The 21,680-nt window shown below is 39.4% G+C and overlaps 1 protein-coding gene across 4 annotated transcripts in view; it reads right to left on the reverse strand.

Annotated features, from left to right (window-relative positions):
* Positions 1 to 21,680, reverse strand: part of LOC124638590 (E3 ubiquitin-protein ligase Nedd-4) — a 35,271-nt gene that overhangs the window by 3,898 nt on the left and 9,693 nt on the right. For 2 of the 4 annotated variants that reach the window (XM_047175615.1, XM_047175618.1), the window contains exons 3-17: positions 17,677 to 17,758; positions 17,495 to 17,533; positions 17,040 to 17,209; positions 15,328 to 15,469; positions 13,969 to 14,084; positions 11,393 to 11,519; positions 8,345 to 9,028; positions 6,017 to 6,098; positions 5,550 to 5,648; positions 5,104 to 5,232; positions 2,855 to 2,979; positions 1,699 to 1,840; positions 1,121 to 1,330; positions 639 to 745; positions 86 to 219 (exon numbers count right to left, since the gene is read on the reverse strand). In XM_047175615.1, coding sequence (XP_047031571.1) covers positions 86 to 219; positions 639 to 745; positions 1,121 to 1,330; positions 1,699 to 1,840; positions 2,855 to 2,979; positions 5,104 to 5,232; positions 5,550 to 5,648; positions 6,017 to 6,098; positions 8,345 to 9,028; positions 11,393 to 11,519; positions 13,969 to 14,084; positions 15,328 to 15,469; positions 17,040 to 17,209; positions 17,495 to 17,533; positions 17,677 to 17,758 — 2,388 coding nt within the window. The remainder of the gene's footprint in view (positions 1 to 85; positions 220 to 638; positions 746 to 1,120; positions 1,331 to 1,698; positions 1,841 to 2,854; positions 2,980 to 5,103; positions 5,233 to 5,549; positions 5,649 to 6,016; positions 6,099 to 8,344; positions 9,029 to 11,392; positions 11,520 to 13,968; positions 14,085 to 15,327; positions 15,470 to 17,039; positions 17,210 to 17,494; positions 17,534 to 17,676; positions 17,759 to 21,680) is intronic. The other 2 variants (XM_047175616.1, XM_047175619.1) reach the window with 2 other exon arrangements.

Below are 21,680 nucleotides of genomic sequence, written 5' to 3' on the forward strand. Positions count from 1 at the left end.
AAACCTTTTCCAAAAAATTATACCCTGCCTAATCCGCCACAACAACACCTAAAAACCTTTAAATACGTCATAAAGCATGACTTACTTGATATACTCGTCCTTGTTATCATTGTCGACGGAGATGTTGGCGCCGCCCGGCTTCAGTTCCCGCTGTATGGTCTTGCCGAATTGCTCCTCGTCCACCGAAAACGTTAGATACAGCTCTGAAGGGTCGTTTTCCTGCAATAACATGCATAATATTTAATTATCTTCTTTGCTAAACCTTAGTGCCCTTAGCTTTGCCGACAAATATTTTACTTCGCCGCACAGTACACTTTCCTCAGCGGCACAATAGAATTGTTAATATATTTTTTTGACAAGCATGAAGTGATTAATTTACTGTTTTGATGGCAAAAGTCTTCGACGAAAACTACATGACCATTTTCTATCATCATCGAGACACACAATTCATTAAATAGCGGCAAAGTCAACCAAGTTCTAAGAACGTACCCATTAGTAAGATCCTCAAGATTTTATAGCTACATGTAGTGCACAATAACGACTATAATAAAGATTTTAAATTTGAATTAATCGCTAGAAAGTGCCATTTTGTAAATAAAACATAAATAGGTGACTGAAAACATAAATAGAAAACTGACCTTGATCCACATAAGTGAGTTGTAATATTCTAAATCTACGGATTCCATGTCGAGCAGCTCTATCTGCTTGCCCAGCATCATCTTGTAAAATGGACGGATGAAAAATGCTGAAAAATACAAGAAAAAACTGTTTTAAATCAACATTGGTATAAAAGAAACCTGGTAAGATGATTTTGATAAAGCATTCGATACTGTGAAGCAAATATTTTCATTCAAAATATTTTTAGGTTATGAGGTATATGGTTTAAAAAGTTATTGAATACCATATTAATATATACGACTAAAATACCACAAAATAACCAATCAAAATATCAGTGTATCTTTTTTTCACTTTCCAGACTTCATACAAGACTTTTGTATGGTGTGCCACAGGGTACAATACTAGGTCCATTATAATTTTCAAAATTTGCCAACATTGAGTAATTTTCTCTTATTTCTCCAAACAATAAAAAATTGTTTAAACTAGTAGTTACTATACTCACCATCTAACAGTTTCCCATGATACACGGCCATACCGGCGACCCTGCCAATAAACTTGAAGTAGCTGAGATGTTCCTCATTACAAACACCGCTGTTAGGGTTAATCTGCAGGGTATAGTTGTCCATGGCCGAGTATTCGAACAAACCGTAGTAAGGGTTGAACATCTCTTTTGATAATAGGAAGAACCATTCACGGGCTAGGCCACCGTAATCTGGAAGAAATAATAAGTTATTAAAGTTTTTTATACAATAAACGTTGTCATCATCATCATCATCGTTATCATGGTCATCATCGTCATAGTCATCATCATCATCCTCGTCATTATTATCGTCATCATTATCATCATGGTCATCATCATCGTCGTCGTCGTCATCATCATCATGGTCATCATCATCGTCGTCGTCGTCATCATCATCATGGTCATCATCATCGTCGTCGCCATCATCATCATTATTATCATCTTCATCATCATCGTCATCGTCACCATCGTCATCATCATGGTCATCATCGTCATCGTCATCATCGTAGCCGTCATCATTATCGTCACCGTAATCAGTAGTAATAATGAGAATGACTCACCGAGGCCGACTTCTGACTCGAACTCGACCCACAGCTTGGTCTTGAGCAAGTCGAGCCGACTGACAGAGCTGATGATGCGGTACGAGTCCTCGAGGATCGAGTTCCGCCGCACTTTGATCTCGAACTTGTTTGGCACGTTACTCTGGAACACACAAGTAAAATATTCATTACAGCAAAGTCAAAAATAGTTATTTGTTATACAAGAGTGCAAAGTTGCTTTTTAACCGCGGGCTCAATTTTGATGACCGAGCAAGCGAAAGATTCTAAAATTGAAACACGAGCGTAGCGAGTGTTTCAATAATTGAAATCCTGAGCGATAGCGAGGGAATCAAAAGAGCACAAGGTGAAAAATCTTTGCACTCAAGTGCAACACGTAACTTTTCATCACACCTCATCGAGGAAATTACTAAATGCAAAAAACAAAATGGCGCGCACATATGAGTATCAAATTAAAAAGAAGTACCTAGTAAAGTTCATTTATTGGAAAACTCAGTTTAAAAATCAAACGAGGTTAAATATCTATGTAAAAACAATAATAAAAATTACTTAATTAATCGAATAATTAATTTAAGCAGTATTTTATTTCTTTAATATGTATTTGTTTGAAAAGTCTTATCAAGATTGTCACAAATGGATTATTGCACACGATGTTCTAAATTCAAATCACTTTGCCGCTCTAGAGGATAAAAACGGCTTTTGCGCTCAGATATCAAAGGGTAAAACTATTCTTTCCAAGATGGTGGGATGAAAAAATAATTACTCGTAGGTATATTGACAGAAAATATTTTCCTCCGATATAGATTTTTCCTTTTGCTATTAGTTAAGGATTCATATTGCGTCGACATTCGATAACATTCGATATGAGGCGTACCCGTACCGACCGCGGCAAATCTCAAAGTAATTTTTGTTTTACTGTGAAAGATCATACAGATGAAAGTGAAAAAAACGTCATTTATTGTATTTCCATACATATTGACTTTTTCGTTCACATCTAACCGACGATACGTTACTACGCTATACATAGACGCTGACATTGAGTGAGTCAGCCTGCTCACATTCGGCGGCTGACAGTCAGTTTGATTTAAACACAACTTTGGACATAACAAAGAATAATGATGATGATTGTTCAGAACCAATATTATAAAACCCAACATACCGGCTTGCGTAGCTGACTCTTGAGGTACTCGTACTTGCGCTTGTAGTCGCGCGAGTAGGGCACGGCCGGCCCCGCGATCTGCGGGTTCGAAAGCCGCGGGTCCTCCCACTGCGTCGTGCGGGTGTCTGCAATACGGGTTATATTGTAACCTACTGTGTAATATACTGTGGATATTTATTTAATAATTTGTAGGCTGATTCATGGGGTACTGGTTACATTTCTGACAAAGAAAGTCGTATTGTGTTGTCATACTAACAGCCAGTTTCTTCGAACTCGACCGTTACTTTTACTTTATGACATTACTTTGGCTTTTACTTTTGATGAAGAAACTGGCTGTTAATCAACAAAAGGTTGAATTTGAATATCGATCCCATGTTCGACCACTGTAATGGTGTAGGGATCAGCTAAAGTAATATTGTTTTTGTGATGTCAGCATTGCCATAATTTTGAAAAGAAAATTGACTGATAATGAACTATTTTTAAATATGTAATCTCAAATTCAATCGTTTATTCGATTGAAATAGATTGCTTTTTACAATGATCTAAAATGCTGACGATTTGGGCCTTTTCGACGAGAACGACTAGCCTGAGTCTTCCACCGATTGATTGAAAAGGTTCCTGGTCCAGCTCGTCCGCTTGCTGCCACGCTAGGTGTGGATGGGTGTGCAGTACATACTGTGGTCGATGAAGAAGATCCTGCCGTCGGTGTGCACGCGCTCCTCCCAGCCCTCGGGCAGCTGCCACGCTGGGGGTGGGTAGCTGTGCAGTACATACTGTGCTAGCTGTGCAGTACATACTGTGGTCGATGAAGAAGATCCTGCCGTCGGTGTGCACGCGCTCCTCCCAGCCCTCGGGCAGCTGCCACGCTGGGGGTGGGTAGCTGTGCAGTACATACTGTGCTAGCTGTGCAGTACATACTGTGGTCGATGAAGAAGATCCTGCCGTCGGTGTGCACGCGCTCCTCCCAGCCCTCGGGCAGCTGCCACGCTGGGGGTGGGTAGCTGTGCAGTACATACTGTGCTAGCTGTGCAGTACATACTGTGGTCGATGAAGAAGATCCTGCCGTCGGTGTGCACGCGCTCCTCCCAGCCCTCGGGCAGCTGCCACGCTGGGGGTGGGTAGCTGTGCAGTACATACTGTGCTAGCTGTGCAGTACATACTGTGGTCGATGAAGAAGATCCTGCCGTCGGTGTGCACGCGCTCCTCCCAGCCCTCGGGCAGCTGCCACGCTGGGGGTGGGTAGCTGTGCAGTACATACTGTGCTAGCTGTGCAGTACATACTGTGGTCGATGAAGAAGATCCTGCCGTCGGTGTGCACGCGCTCCTCCCAGCCCTCGGGCAGCTGCCACGCTGGGGGTGGGTAGCTGTGCAGTACATACTGTGCTAGCTGTGCAGTACATACTGTGGTCGATGAAGAAGATCCTGCCGTCGGTGTGCACGCGCTCCTCCCAGCCCTCGGGCAGCTGCCACGCTGGGGGTGGGTAGCTGTGCAGTACATACTGTGCTAGCTGTGCAGTACATACTGTGGTCGATGAAGAAGATCCTGCCGTCGGTGTGCACGCGCTCCTCCCAGCCCTCGGGCAGCTGCCACGCTGGGGGTGGGTAGCTGTGCAGTACATACTGTGCTAGCTGTGCAGTACATACTGTGGTCGATGAAGAAGATCCTGCCGTCGGTGTGCACGCGCTCCTCCCAGCCCTCGGGCAGCTGCCACGCTGGGGGTGGGTAGCTGTGCAGTACATACTGTGCTAGCTGTGCAGTACATACTGTGGTCGATGAAGAAGATCCTGCCGTCGGTGTGCACGCGCTCCTCCCAGCCCTCGGGCAGCTGCCACGCTGGGGGTGGGTAGCTGTGCAGTACATACTGTGCTAGCTGTGCAGTACATACTGTGGTCGATGAAGAAGATCCTGCCGTCGGTGTGCACGCGCTCCTCCCAGCCCTCGGGCAGCTGCCACGCTGGGGGTGGGTAGCTGTGCAGTACATACTGTGCTAGCTGTGCAGTACATACTGTGGTCGATGAAGAAGATCCTGCCGTCGGTGTGCACGCGCTCCTCCCAGCCCTCGGGCAGCTGCCACGCTGGGGGTGGGTAGCTGTGCAGTACATACTGTGCTAGCTGTGCAGTACATACTGTGGTCGATGAAGAAGATCCTGCCGTCGGTGTGCACGCGCTCCTCCCAGCCCTCGGGCAGCTGCCACGCTGGGGGTGGGTAGCTGTGCAGTACATACTGTGCTAGCTGTGCAGTACATACTGTGGTCGATGAAGAAGATCCTGCCGTCGGTGTGCACGCGCTCCTCCCAGCCCTCGGGCAGCGCGCCCAGCTCGTCCGCGTCCGCTGCGCTTGCTGCCACGCTGGGAGTGGGTAAGCTTGATGCACAGCCTGGAGAAAAAAAAACAAGTTCTTTAGGGTATCAAAGTTTACCAATCAACAAATGCATTGGTATTTTTAGGCATTTGCGCAAAACCAGCCTAAAATAAGCATCAGATTGCAGTGGAAAGATGGACTGCACCGTTAGTCGTAACCAGCCTCCTGGATTGACAACTATTCACCCAACTCGTCCATAGTCCGGACGAGACGGTCAAGCCCGGACCTTAATCACACCGTCAAGTACATTTGGAAATTCTCTAACACTTCAAAATTTTTAGAATAGTAAATACCATACATAATGAAGATAGTGGAAGACTGATGAAACATACCAGTTCTGGGGTCTATCCACGTGGTGGTCTTCTGATTGTGGTCGATGAAGAATATCCTGCCGTTTGGCGCTCTCTGCATACTCCAGCCCGGCGGAAGTCCTAGAGTACACCAGAGCTTCATAAATATGTATGGGCAACAAAACGCCATTAAAAAAAACGAATATTTATTTATTTATTTCGTCGTGCTAGTGCTGAAAATATGGATATCATAGTCCACCCGAAAATATTCTCTGGACTACATTATCGTATTTTTACGAGTAATTTACTTGCTAGTTGTCTTCTTACAAGAAATGGGAATTATTTTGGCATATATACATTTGTTTCGCTTATTTTGTTGATCTAACATGCTATACGAGCTTTACTCATGATACCTATTATGAGGTTTTTGGGATAAAAAAGTAACGGTGTCGATAGAAGCACATAAGGGAACAAATATTATTATTATATCTTTGTCTTTGTATATTCACCATCACTGTTAGGCAGATTCTGACTCTGTGTGCTGCTGGCACTGCTACTCCGCGTGCTCTCAGTAGAACCATCCGTCTCGTCCTGTGAACACACACCCTTGTACCCACTGCACTGGACAATACACCTTATGTGTAGGACATAGAGTCGTGTTTACTTTGAGCGCCGTGAACGTGGGCTGGCAAACGTTTAGAAGGTTCGAGAAGTAGGTATGGAAGTGCGCGAGCAAATTTTGAATTACGAAAAGAAGCATTCTTTGTTTGAAAACGATTAATTAAACGTTCTTATTTTAAAGAAAATGACGTCGACTGTCAACTGTTTTTTTAAGTCTTCATTTAAAAGTTTGCCAATACCTACCACTTATTTACAAACACATGTGTGCAAAGTATATGTGTATTTACATAGGTATATCTTAGCTCCCTAGCTTGATATTTTACGCTCTGCAAAACCAACTCATGTACACAAATACACCACTATTTTTTAATTAGTGCAAATACTTAAAGGGCTAATTTAAAAAGTTCTTAGTATTATCTATGCAAAGTTTCAAAAACTAATATTCATAATCAGCAAAGTTATTAGCGATAAGTTATATCCAAAAATGTCACTCAATTCATGGAAACATTGTACAGGTAATTCCAAATCATTCATAGTAGTATTCATTAATCATATTCTGTCGCTCTCGCATTCGCGTGCTCTCGCTCGAACTTGCCCCCTTGATTCAATTATGAATTTACCAAATAAGACAAAGTTTCCTGGACAATTTTGGGATTTCGTTTTTTTTAGTTTTGATTACACAAATATGATCAGTAACGGGTACAGAAAGAGCCCCATTTTTTGTGTACTAATTAAAAAATAGTGGTGTATAGCATTTGGACAATACCACTTTGCAAGAAATAGTACGCTGAAGGTCATGGAAAATAGACAGGGTTTGCAGGCAATTTGAATATACCTACACCTGCGTTCCTAGCAAATCAGAGTTGTTAATTGCTTTCATTTGCAAATACATATGTTGCAAAGGTTCATCTGATAGTCACTAAACCTATTTAAACATAAAATAAATTAACTGTATTGAAGTAAAATGAAAGCAATTATAATAATGCTAGTGTATTTAGCAGTATTTTTGATTATATCAAACTCATCGGCTGTCATCTTATCTAATCTTTACTTCGAAGAAGAAACATACCTAAGAGCAATTGAAGACCGGTTTACTGATAGAGAAAACAGTAAGTTGATCTAATAATTTAATATTTTTTATAGAATAAAAAAATTAACATTTAATAAACATACCAAGCCTTAAACACCACTACATATAAAAAAAACCGCCAAACATCTACATAGAAGCAGAAACACACTCTCAAACTACAAATAAATACTATTTAATTTAAATACTACGATTAATAAAGCGGAACAGCACAAGCAAACATGTCGATATCGATGTCGAGTCATAGAGATGTCAAGCGTTGTCGATATTAGCTTAGGTTGTTAAACTGTGTTAATATATGATTCGCTGTATCTTTTTATAGCCTGAACTGACATCTATGACACATTAATTTTTTTATGTAATCATAGATAAAAGTTCAAAGCAGTTTGTAGCACAAGATTGAGATTGCAGATTGCAATAAATCTAAAAATTAGGGTATAAGCACTTCAAAAAGTAATTTTTAAAGCCTTTAAAAGCTTGGAAAATCTACAAATTACGCATGGAAATATGTAACATCATTTGGTAGAAGCATCTAAAAGTCACATTTTATTTGGAAGCACGGCAGTGTGAAGCCAAGTCCGCTTGTGCTACAAACAGTGTAAGGTACCGTCGTCGAAGGCGCGTCGCGTGGCCTCAGGTGTTAGTGACGTAAGCGACATCACAGTAGCATGTTGTGCCTCACACTTACTCATAGACAATTTCCCAAAGCACTCCGCCGAGGCCAAGTGCGGGTTGCGACGCTAGTTTATACTCTATTACCATGTAATAAGGTCGATATTTAAATGCAAAAAGTGACATAACTTCATATATTTTTTTTTTAGAAAGACTCCTAACGAATATTTTTACGGGCCTTACAACAAGCTAGAAACATTTTTTGTTTATAAAAAATCATGAAAAGTACAGCACGGCCGAAGCAATAGATACTTCGCCCGTGCTGTACTTTTGTAACCTTGAACTTAGCCGATTAACCCGTAATTTTATAATGCTCTATTACGCAGCCAAACGGCTAACTTTAAGACCAGCAATACTACAACCGTAAAGTTCAATTTCCTACATAAACGCGTCCCAAATAAGCCGTGACGTTCCGTTCTACGCGTCGCGTCCCGCACGTGGTCCTCAGATGTCTTACCTCGGAATCATCGATCGAGCTGGCAGTGGTCCTGCGGCGGCGGGCGGCCGGTGACGTCACGGGCGACACGCCCCCCGTCGGCGTACTGAAGTGATTCTCATCAAACGTCAACGCATCTTCTACCACGACCTCTGTCTGAGGTAGTGCTACCTCTTCAGTAACTTCAGTTTCAGGTTCAGTCTCATTTTCTATGACTTCTGTTGTTCTCTCTGTGTCATTCGCCTCTGCCTCATTTTGCGTCTCACTTTCATTTTGTGGTGGTGTTTCTGTCTCATTTGGTACTTCTGTTTCGGTCTGTTCTGTAGTATTCTCTGTGTCTACTCGACTGTCGACTTGTTCCTCAGTAGCCGCTTCCCCGTCTACTTCGTCAGTGTGTTCAGTAACTTGAACAGTGTTAGTTTCAGTTTGTTCTTGGTCATTAGGCTCACTAGCTGTGTCGTGACTAGTACTGGCTTCAGTTTGAGCATCGCCAACTTGTTCGTTGGCGCATACAACATCGTCCTCCTCCGGTATAGTTTTGTTTCTTAAATTATTATCACAGTCGGTTTCATCACTTATACTATTAGTTGGTGCGTTCGTCACCGCGGTGTCCGGATCGTGCACGGGTTCCGGCGATCGGATCGGTGTGGAAAACGGCGTGGGGTCCGTTGAGTTAGTCTCCCCACTTCTATTGCTTATATCCTCCTGTTAGACATTTACATTTGATAATACTTGACGCATAAACTTATTCGTGCAGTCTGAGTGTGACATACATTCTCTCCCAATAAAAACTGTAATATATGTACATTTTTCAACTGCACGTTTAAGTTTGTGGCCCATATGGAATTGATCCCGTAAAATCGGGCTTTGTAAGCGTGAAGCATCAATGTGCTGTAGAATTGTCTATGAAAGTGAGGACAACACAGTGGATGTCTATGGAACACCCGAACCGATGAGCACAGACTATAATAATTAGTGTTTGTATGTATGAATGGCTGTCTGAAATTTCCTGAAAGATCTTACATAAATAACACAGTGATTTTTATATAATTTAGTTGTACAGTACACAATTATTTTAATGGCCGAATGAATTAACAAGTGGAATAACAAAAACCTTTCAGAAAAACATATCTAAATTAACGCCATGTACTCATTTCAAAACATAATTTTAAAATACAATATTTATATACTTAAACATAAATATTATACAGAATTTACATAAAATATGACAACAAAATTCGGTCGGTGTAAGACAACAGTCTAAAAAATGCGCAAACTGCGCAACCGTTTGCGCAAAAAATGACACCAGATTTCGCGACACATAATGAGCTGCGAGGTCTTAACTCGCTTTAATTATTGCAGCAAGCTTTCATGCTATGATATTAGAACAACGAGAATTCTAAAGCGAAATGTAAATGTATGATGTTATGTTATATGTAAAAATATAAATCATGCTCTATTAAACTCAGAATAGAGTCAATTTTAAATGTTTAACTAGTAGGTGCACATAAAAATTAATTTAAAAATGAGTACACAGCTATAACAACTAAAAGTCTGAATTGTAGTGACAGATAAAAAAAATATGAACATTTAAGTCAACATTTCGTAAATTCAAGTATATTTTTCTATAAAATTCAGACTCCTAGATACAGAAATAGTAATAGTATATGGTATTGATGTATTGTTAGTACATAACGTCTATCGCTGAAGCCCATGCTGCGAAACAAATAATATTCACTAAGAGAATCAGTAACTAATATAATATAATATCTTCGAAATTAAATAATAAAGAATTCAATAAGTACAATAATCTATAGGTACGCATGCATCAATCCATAGTACTGTAAGTGAAAAAGGGCGTAAGTGACATTACTGTTCATGTTACTTACAACCTTTGTCGCGAAAAATATTTTTGTATAAAATATTTAAAAGCAATTTCTAGTCCTTGAGAAGGACTAAATAAACCCGAGTTTTATGTTGAACACTGTTTCCGTATATTGCCGCAATGGACCGAATGGCTAACGAAATGAATAGAAGCATCAATATGTATTATATGTTATAAATTAAATAAAAAAAAATATATGAAATATTGGCATTCATGCATATTGTTAGCACCTCTTTCGTGTGCACCTATTTCATATTTTCGCATGTTTTTTTAAATAACCGTGAGTGCAGCAATGAAGCAGCGCAATCCGGCAACTACAGTTCAAAAAATTATATGTACCTATTTATATTATATGTTTTATGATAACATCCTCCAAGCCCTTTTCCCAACCATGTTGGGGTCGGCTCCCACCCCTATGCTATGTATTTATGATAACGGTTTTCGTATAATCATTTTTAAATTACCTCATCAGATAATACTATAACTAAAATCACTGACGTTCTTTCAATAAATCAAGAGGTCAAAGTGATAATGAAATGTAAATTAAGGTCTAACGCCTACTAAAACGCGAAGTTCATAGACCTTTTAACCACTCCAACATACATGTGATAATTATAAGTGCTAAAATGTGCCCAAACCAAAAAATAATTCATAAAAGTACTTGTTTGGCATGCAGTGAAAAACTCTCTTACTCTTAATCCACCACAGTTAAAAATCAGACCATTTCGGCAATATAACGAAAAATTTATAAAACTTCACTTGACACATTTGAAAAACTAAACCCTATTTCTAAACCAACAGAACATACTTTACGTTACAAAATACGTCAAGTGTAGTATAGAATCACTTCAAAAGGCTCGCCTTTTATTACTACTTTCCTCATCAAACTCCCCTTGGAACCGCATGAAATAGGCACATTCCTGATTAATTCATACCACAGGGATGTTTACTGTGTTGTATCTTCGTTCTAAGTTAATATCAAAAATATTAATCTAAAATAAGCACCCCTTCGTCATTAATTTTAAACACACTACCACCCCCCCTAAAAAGTCCTAAACAATATTCATCAGTTGTAATTTCCCACTTTACAACATGCTATATCCCTTATACAGGGCTCAAGTAGTGGGTAGTGCGGTTATGCTGTACCCCTCGTACAGGGCTCAAGTAGTGGATAGAACAGTTACCTGATGGTTGTGTGAGGCGGCGGGGCTGGCGGGCTGGTCGTGGTCGGCGGAGATGTGGAAGCGACGCTGGAACTCTGTGGCGGCTGTCTCCATGCGCTCGGCTTGTGATTCCGTGCTCATGTTGCGCCTATACCGTATAAATGAAATAAATGTTAACTCATATTTGGAAGACAAGCGCATCGAATTGTAGTGCAGGTTTGTTACGTGTAAATTGATTTAGAGTTATAAACAAATGAACGATTTTACAAATAGCCCGGTCAAAATAGACATAAAAGTAGTGGTCAAATAACAAAAATTCCCACAGAGCTGATTTTTGGTGGATAGCTAGATTTGATCATTATAAATAAAATACTAAAAGTCCCCATCGATCCCATGTGTGCATCAAAAGTTATTCGAGGTCAAATGTCAAAATTTTTGTTTTTTTGTGTTTTTTTCGAAAACGGTAAGTTTTATCAAAAAAATACATCTGACCAAAATTGTAGATTATAAAATTTTCTACAAAAACGGCATTAACAGTTTTCTCCTAAATGTTACCATTCCTGAGATATCGCGCTTCAAAGAGTCACACTACACATGATATGCACATATGAGCCACGTATATGCGAGGGCTGCCTTTTAAGTTGTGTCGTTTGAAATAAGTGTAGACAATCTAATAGGTTAATAACATTTATTGTTTATCAAAGAATTCTCCGCGATATTTAATGCACTTTTGCATGCATTTAAACCAGTTCTTGAAACATTTATTCCATTCTGAAGTGGGGGTAGTCAAAATGGCCGATTTGTGTGAGTCAACAGCTTTTTCAGGTGTGCTGAAACGTTAACCACGAAGACTTTGCTTAATTTTGGGGAATGTAAAATAATCGGCCACGGGTCTATGTCACGGTATGTTACATGTTGGTCTGCGAGAATTAACTGCCGCTTAGCCTCGATATTATCTTGGATCATGGCGGGTTATGAACTACCTTCACGTGGCTTGTCACTGAAGCTAGAGTGCCCCCGTTGAAATTCTAAATTAAAATCAAAATCCTTTTATTTCAAAAAGGCCTTTGCAGGCTCCTATGAAACAAAAAGTTGGTCTCATGGAGAAGAGCCGGCTAGAAACTCCATAGACACTCTTTTAAAAAGTAATATTTTTACAAACAGTCTATTACTTAACAATAGTAAGCTGACAAAATTATACAATGCAACTGAAAGTTAAACTGTAAACTCCTAACTCCTAACTTTATCTCTGTTTTACACATGATGTTGTAAATTAGGGCACGCCACCATAGTGGCCGTAAGTCCCCCCTTTGAGGAGTGGCTCAGAAGGAGTCATGGCGGCTCACCGGATACATTTGTTTCGGAAGGTATCTGTATCGAATCGGTCGTGAGGAGGCGCCCGGGTGTCACCACTGTGCGGACAGCCCCAAGGGCACGATGGACCACACAGTCCAGGTGTGCCCTGTGTGGGAAGAGCACCTTCGGGTCCTCGCCGTGGCTTTAGGCGGCGGCGACCTCTCGCGTCCGAGAAGGAGGAGGCGGAACGACAAAGAGTTCGCACCTCTCATCCCGGCCGCCGCGCTGGACCTGGCAGACACCAAGGGCTCCGGGCGTCGCAAGACGACTCCCGGCCACCGTAGGCGTGGGTCTCTGTGCGGTGAGTTCGGGTGGCTCATCGCTCATGTCTAGTTAATAGACAAAAAACCCCTGTCGGCGGCGCGTTGTTCCACGCGCTCCTCAAAGACATGTCAGCAGCCCCAGCGGGGCCCAGCAGGGCCAAGGCCTGTCGGGGCTGCGGGATTGTTCGAAAGAGTTACCGCGGCCCTGGTACATAAAAGGCTTACGACGGAACACGACGGTTTTTAGTCATTAAGAGTCTGACACTCAAAGTCCTCGTATATACATTGCTTATATATGTGCATAGCATGTGTAGTGTGACTCTTTGAATCGCGATATCTCAGGAACGGTAACATTTAGGAGAAAACTGTTGATGCTATTTTTGTAGAAAATTTTAAGATCTACAACTTTGGTCTGATGTTCTTTTTTGATAAAACTTACCGTTTTCGAAAAAAAGTCAAAAAACCTAAAATTTTGACCTCGAATAACTTTTGACGCACACATGGGATTGATGGGGACTTTTAGTATTTTATTTATAATGAACAAATCTAGCTCTCCACCAAAAATCAGCTTTGTGGGAATTTTTGTTATTTCAAATGTCTATTTTGACCGGGCTAAAAGTGGAATACGTAACATTTTAAAGTAACCATTTGTTATCCCACAGATGGTCAAAGTAAGTCAATCCATTACACGTCAAATTATATTGATTGGCAGATTTTGAAGTTCTTTATCGTAACTTATAAGCAAGAACGACGATTTTAATTTAAGGGAAACTGAATAATGTTAGCAAACTTTTGGAACGTGGAAGTCACTGCAAAGGACGTAAGGGGATCTCTGAATCTACTGAACAGATTTTAAAATTCTTATTCTAAAAGCCACGCTTTTTGCCACTGTCACAGGCTATATTTATCCTAGTGAGAAAAAAAACACAAAACAGCTGTTAAGACTAAAGTCGTAATGAAAATACATAAGCTACTAACATGAAGGTAGGCCTCTCCCATTGCGTGGAGCGTTCAATATGGTTGACGTAGTACGTGCGCCCGTTCGCGTCCTGCCGCTCCTCCCAGCCCGGGGGCAGAGCCTCGCCACCGATCGCCTGTAACAAACAAACATGCTTTCTTTGATATGAGAACACTAAAGAATTTGGCAAACTTAATGACCGCTTGTAACATCGTCAACATAAAAGACACTCTGCAGAAACCTTTTTGAAGTATCAGCGGTGGTGGCTACATGCTCGGAAAATGGTTACAAGCCGCCATTAAATTTGGCATTTAGACATGCATGCTTATATGCTGTAAAGGCAATCATATAGACGAGTTTTTCGTGATGACGAGTTTGTCCAAATAGCAAAAGGTTTGTAAAGCATACAACGTGTCCGCGAAATTTCGGCACCGTAATTTATACATCACTAAATTCGGTGTAGCTTAAACTCCGCGACGTAAATTACGCATGTCCGCGGCTATTCTCACCGTAGTTTACACTGCGTAAAATCCGGCTTGACTAATCCGCGACGAACTTTGAGCGACGTAAAGTAAGGCTTAGAAAAGCTTGTAAAAAATAAAAAAGACACGTACAATAGGTATTGGGGCCGTGTCCACCAGCTGCCAGTCTCCGCCGGTGAAGGACGGGACCGAGCTCGACACGACCTACCATACAACTCAGCTGATCACTACACATAAGCATTACTGGGCTAACTACTACTACGAGGATTCAAATTTAATCAAAAATCGAATGGAATTTAATCGATTCTATAGTTTAATAGTTAAGAGGTTTAATTTCAAGCTTTTAAAAAAATAGGAATGTGGCCGAATCGTAACAGAAAAGAAAGTACATGCAATTGAACGAAATGCTTTTCAATACCGACAAAGGTTTTAAAAGCGCAAAACAATAATCTATGAGCATTTAAAATCTAAAGCGAATTAAATAATACCGTGCAACAGGCTTCGATACTTACCTCACCAAATATCAACCTTCACCCCTTTTCATATACCCAGACAAAAGCAAGATATAAATGTCATATAACCCTTTGTATTGATTGGAAATCATCAAGTAACCCCGCTGTTGGTGCAGCGTAAAGGAGTGTGAGATCCGACCAAAACCATGTTCCTTTTGAGCCCTTTGTGTATATACCAGGGCCGCCATAACTCGCGAACAATCCCATAGCCCTTATAATAATCCCCCTTTCGCCACCTCCCACTAAGTATAAAACTCACCATGTTCCTTCTTGAACCCTTTGTATACCAGGGCCGCGGTGACTCACGCGAACAATCCCATAGCCCTTACAGCCCCTTCGATACCAATCTTCCCTTCACCCACAAGTAATACAAGAGTATGCTCACCGGCTGCACGACGCCCTGCTGCGGCGAGGGTTCGACCAGCTCCCAGTCGTCAGCAGGCTCCCCCCCCTCGGTGCCGGGCTCCCCCACTCGCCCCACCAGCGCGTGGTACACCTCGATGTAGCCGCGGACCCGCGACCGCGCACTGTCATGTACATGGTACAATTGTAAGTTAAGGTTGGGGTATGTTGATGCTTAGAATAGTAGGGAAATTGTGATATACGAGAATTTGATGGGGAAAAAAAGTAAAGAGATATCTGTCTCGAGGTATAAAGTCACAGAACATTGTGTGTCGCGTCGCATACCTCGTAGTGCATAGTAGTCTAAAATAAACTCGAAAAAATCAACTTGTTGTTTTTTTTAAACACACTCTTTGTCATTACTTACGGAAAAATTCTTTAGGGCCTGACCTTTATAAAGCACATAAAATGTTTTTGCTCTAGCTAAGACAGCAGAACATCAAACTCACATCTACCTTCACATGCAAAAAGGGCGTAACTGTCTGAAGATCACTTACGTCCTTTTTACATGTGGTGACAAAATTATGTGTATGTCAAAGTAGTCAAATAACAAAAAACTTCAAGCACACAGTTCTAGCAGGAGAGGTAGTCACAAGCTCTAATACATTTAAGGGGATTACTTAAACAACATTTATACTGTGGTTTGCCTGTTCAAAAGCATATTTACTCGCGTAGCTGGTTAAAACGGAATTCACAAATTTAATATCTCTTAATAAATTATTAAAATCTGCTAGTTGACCTTTGACATGAGAGTTAAAAAACAGGGCATGAAAAATTCAAAAATTATACCCCGTTAAGGGAATCGAACCCACAAGTATGCTCAACGCAATGTCGCATCTGTCCATTGGACTTACTTAGACAGTCAAATACCACTCATAGCCGATGGACTTGCCTGTATCTGCCTTTCTGCACTCTAAAAAAACTGCATTACTGAACAACAAAACCAATTGCGCAAATATTAAGACTCAAAATCGCACTCAAAAAAAGTTAGGCACCAACACACTCAAACACACGCATAAAACCTGTTGTTAAACACGGCACACACACAAACAAATAATTATAAAGAAGAAAATACCTGGACAGTTAGATCGGGGAGCTAAAATTAATTAGGATGATTCATACTGCTTCGAGGAACTAGTTCTATCTTATCAAGTGTACCTAAATACTTCGAATTGCAATGTTTTATGTAACTGGATATTAATATCCGGTATGAGTTTTAAACTAATCGTGTTTTTTTATCATACCGCTCCTGTAAGTTGTTCAAAAATGTGAATGAGAGATAATACAATGTTTGTTTGCTAAGCCATTTCAATCTCATTTAAAAATTAAGCTTCTAACTAAATCTACAGATTATACATATTATATTTGCCTAACAATATGTTGCAATATGAGTTTATCTTTGCATAATATAGATAAAATATACAACTTTGTTGAATACAGTTACAATCATTTACAAAATTATATTATCAGTATGAACTTTATAAATTGAAAATTATATCAACTCAAGGATCTGAAGCCTGTGTCACTAAAACAATACTCAAGAACAAACATTTTATTTCCTTCAAACTTATATATTTACTTCTTACCACAGGCCTTAAACCCGCAGCACAAATCATCCTACAGCTAAAAAAGGACGGAAAAAAAAAAAAAAAAAAAAAAAAACGAAGCCCACGGCATGCTTAGAGTATTACTTACACAGACCTGCGTGGACGCAAGGGGTACTTAACGACGTTGGGTCGGGCCGCCGCTGCTGTCTCCGTGGGCACGGTGGAGAGAGGTACCTCCACCATGCCGAGGAAGTCATCGCGAGTCAGTCGGTTCTCGTCGAAGACTTGGATGAGCAGCTTGTGCTCTTGGGGTTTTACCTGTAAACGGTTTTTTTTTTTCTTTATTTAATCCATACTCAGAAATTGAGGAGAGGAGAGGACGTCAGATGGCAGTCGCTCCTTGTAAAACACTGGTTATTGGCTGTATCCCTTGAGATTGGAAGCCGACTCAGAAATCCCTGAAAACGTGAAGTTAAGCTTTGAAAATTGTCTTTTGCATCTTTAGTTCTGGACTAATTCTAAAAATATTCAGCGGCAGGCTGAGTCAATTAACGGCATCTCAAATAGGTTGGATAGGTATTTACATAATAAAAGTTTACTTACCCGAAATACAAACTCCTGATTCCATGTGGGGTTTAATGTCTGAAATAATTCAAAACCAGCCATGAGACAACTTATTCTTTAAACATTATGTACACTACACCTCAAACACGTTAGTTCGTCTGTCAGGGTGCACCATATTTGGTCGACAACAGTCTAACGAAGTTCATGTTAGGACAACATACCTTTTTCTTGGTTTTGGTGAGAAACGTCTCAATGGTGACGTCCCCATCGACCTTTTGTAGCTCCACCCGCACATAAGGATCGCTGGAATATACAAAATATATCCATTACTATTTCTAGGCACCCTTTTATTTTAAAAGCTCGAAAAATCCATAGCTTCAGATGTTTGACAGTTCATTTGCTTAGGAATATTCAAATAATGCAATACATATGTTGATTTTGAATGCAAGCTAATACGTTGACTTTATTCATGACACGATTTGCATTTAGTATCAAAGACAAATAAAGACAAATTCGAATGGATCGTGACTTTAATACCACTATGGTCAACTACAAGTTTACTAGAATTACTGCAATAAAACAAAATGTCCAAAACGCAATATCAATGGTGCAGGATATTTTTAAGAACCAGTAAACATTGTTCTTTTTCATTCTAGCGTAACGTATAGTCAGCGGTTCACTTAGAAAAGTCGCTCGTGCGTAATTATTATCACGATTGCAGACCATGGTGAGGTGAAGCTGGTTAATTTCCCGTACAATATATTCCGTAGTAAAGTTGGAAGAATTTTATTGTATGGAAAACCCCCATAAGGTACTTTGAACAGTTGTTCACACGTACGACCTCTACGCTAAAGTCAGTCATCAAATATCTGAGAATAATTTATACTGGAAAAGTTTGCGTTTGTTGTAACTCTAAATTCAATAAGATTGTTGACTTGACCTAGCGTTTGTGATGTTTTAATAGGAATACAATTGACACGAGATAAACCCCCAAGGAATCCTACCTAAGATAATAAAAGACAGTGAGACGAAATGGTTTAGGATAAAAATTTGCTACCACCTCATGACATAGATATCTAAGTTACACAACAGCTTTTTCTAATGACTCTGGTTGTCATACTAGTTTTACAAATGTGATGTTATGAGTCAATCCAATGATTAACATCTTTGCATAAACCCTTAAAATTGTAAGTACAGTTGAGATAAACTGATAAAGGTACGTAGAGTTGCAGACTACTTGAAGAGGGAAAATTAATGAAAAATCCCCCTCGTATCAGGCACAATCTAGTCTACAATGAGTGTCCTTATCGGAAACACATGTATGCGTAGTAAGTTGGTCTTACGTGTATTAGAGAAATCTATCAACTAGTGGGTAAGCATGCCATCCGAATAATATTAGGTATATGGATTCCAAATCATGATAAACTGTAGGTCCACCACGGCTAAGCTCGGGGTAAGTATATAATGTTTCTCTTTCTTGTTAGGAAGCTTTCTCAGGAATCAAACCATGAATTGGTAAAATACACATGAAGTTTTTCAGTCGTTTTTGAGTTTAACGAGAACCGATGAACAGACGGTAAGGAAGACTTATTTTTGTAATACTTAGTTTAAAAATATTAAGAAAATATGAAACATAGAATAAGATATCAGAGCAGGCATTATATACATGAATCAATGAATAACCAATGAAGCACGAACCTACTTTCCTAGAAAACTTTTTATCTCTATTAAGAACGATAGGTGAGTGCGGTATGTTGAGGTTTAGTACAATCAAGATTATTAAGCTATTGTTTATAGACTGATATAAATCAACAAGCTGTAATGAATGAGCATTTTGAGTTTTGACTAATACATTAAATATTTTGACGACATCAAGTATTCTGTTTCGCGTGCAGATTTCGTGTGCAGAAATTATGAACTAATGCCTGAAGAATTGGTCCTTATTGGAGATCAAAGGACCAAAAATTTGGTGAAATAGACATTACGTAAATTGGCATTCAATATTCGAATTTTAAACTAATATGTCTGAATCCCATTGCGGGGATAGGTAGTTGGTTACATTCAGCAGTGGGCGGCAATTGGCTGATAAGTATATAAACTTTTTTTCTTCCTTTTACATGTCTCTAAAATTATCTAGGCTTTATAAAACCCTATTTGTCAAAACTTACTCAAAAACGGTCTACGAAGCATAAAAGAGGTAATAACGAGGCTTACACCCACACGTAAGCGTGACGTCACTAATTCCGAGGATTTGACCGTCTCACGTGAAAGCACCAGCTCGTTATATGACCGCCATTAGCAATATGATTCTAGGAGGCTAATGATAGGCGATATGTGAACATTTGTACTGGTTGGATGTAATTAGGCTAATTTCATTGTTAAAGGATAATGAGCATTAGAAATAGGCAGTTGCATTGTACTATTTTAGGTTGTTACTTATACTGGCATGTGTTTACTGTGTATTTAAATGGTTAAATAAATATTTTGTGGTGAGTTGTATAAAACGTTAAATACGATATAATAGGCCTATAAAAGCTGATGTTGAATTCTGCTACAGTCGACTCTTGTTAATTCAAACCTGCGATATTTCGAACCTCTCGTTAATTCAAAGTTATCACGAGTTCCCTACAAAATCTCTTTATATTTCGAACTAAATCAATACATTTTTATGCACTTGATAATTCGAACGAAAAACGAAGCATTGCTTTATAACAAAACGACGCGTTAATTCGAATTCTCAGTCGTCCAACACTCGAGAATTCAAAGTTACAGAGAGAAAGAGGCGGAAAGATTGTAAGTCAGAATCAGAGAGCAGTCTGAGTAGCAGCAATCTGTTTTGAAGCAGTATGACGGAGTTGTTTCGAAAGATTCATTAATTCACATTATGAGTACATATATGCACACAAATGTGTCTTTAAACTTTTGATATTGTTATAAAATAGCAGTTAACAAATAATAATTGATCAACACTTAATAATTCGAAATTTTATTTATTTTCTCTCACAAAGGAGTTGTCCGCTTTTTGTATGGACGTTGGTTTTTTATTCCGAGAAAAATCCAACCAGCATCAAACTCTGCTCAAGTAAATATGACAAAAATACGGAACTTGGAACTACTGAAATAATATTTTTAAAACCCCCCATTTAAGAGAAAAACGATAAAATAATAATTGATGTTATTACTATTTTATTTGTTGTTGGCAGCCCTTAAAAAAAGCTCCGCCACTCAGTGTCAATGTCTTAATGTATTTGACATTCATCCGTCACTGGCGTTAGAGATGTGCTAACTTAGGACAAGCTTCAAAGTTATCTCGGATTGAAATTCTTGTGATGCGAGAGTTCGATAATAACAATTATTTTATTGCCACTGACAAGAAGACATTTATTTTCCAAATGTATTTTTAATTAGAAATACATAATACAACATAAAGAATGTCCTAGACAATCAACATTTGATTTTGTATAATAAATCGATAGATAAATCGATTTTTCTGCCTAGAAAAATCGATTCTTCAATTAATTGATTTCAGATAACACCCCTATTGACTTGGAATGTCACAGTATCGTTCGATCGCGCCATTGGTTCGCTCGTACTTTATTGTTATTATTGTGCTTTGCTGATTTTTCTGATTTTACGGATTCTTCTACTTGCACATGATTATTTATGAACTTATAACTCTGACGACTTTGCTTTTTCGTACCGGTTATTTGATATTGCACGTGATTAAGACTTCGGCTTTCGGATTACCCCGAATGTAAGTACTGTTCTTTATTCAATAAGGGATTTATTTCCACTTTTTCTTTTAATAAGTGCCTTATAGTTTTCAATCATTAACTTTATGTTCTGCTTTTATTTATTGTTACAGTATAATGGCTCTCTGCGTGAATTGTAACATAGGTATACATGCTAATCAGCAGTATGACTATGATGCTTTAAGCATGAGTCCTGAAATAGTCTCAATACTTGAAGAATGGATTACTCGGCAGGTAATGTATTTTTAACTTACCTACTTTATTAGGGATTTATGTTGAAAAAGATTAAAAAGCATTTGTTTGCTCAAAGAACATGCATAAGAATGATAGTGTGTATGTCTAACCTAACATATTGGTTTGTTCATAGGTAACTGATGGAGATCGCATTTGCCAAGAATGCATGAACCTTATACTCACGGAACTGAACAACAGAAATGAGAATAATATTGGTGGTCGACAGCTAGGTCATCAAT

Source organism: Helicoverpa zea, chromosome 17, assembly GCF_022581195.2.
Source record: "Helicoverpa zea isolate HzStark_Cry1AcR chromosome 17, ilHelZeax1.1, whole genome shotgun sequence".
In the NCBI taxonomy this organism is placed as follows: domain Eukaryota; kingdom Metazoa; phylum Arthropoda; class Insecta; order Lepidoptera; family Noctuidae; genus Helicoverpa; species Helicoverpa zea.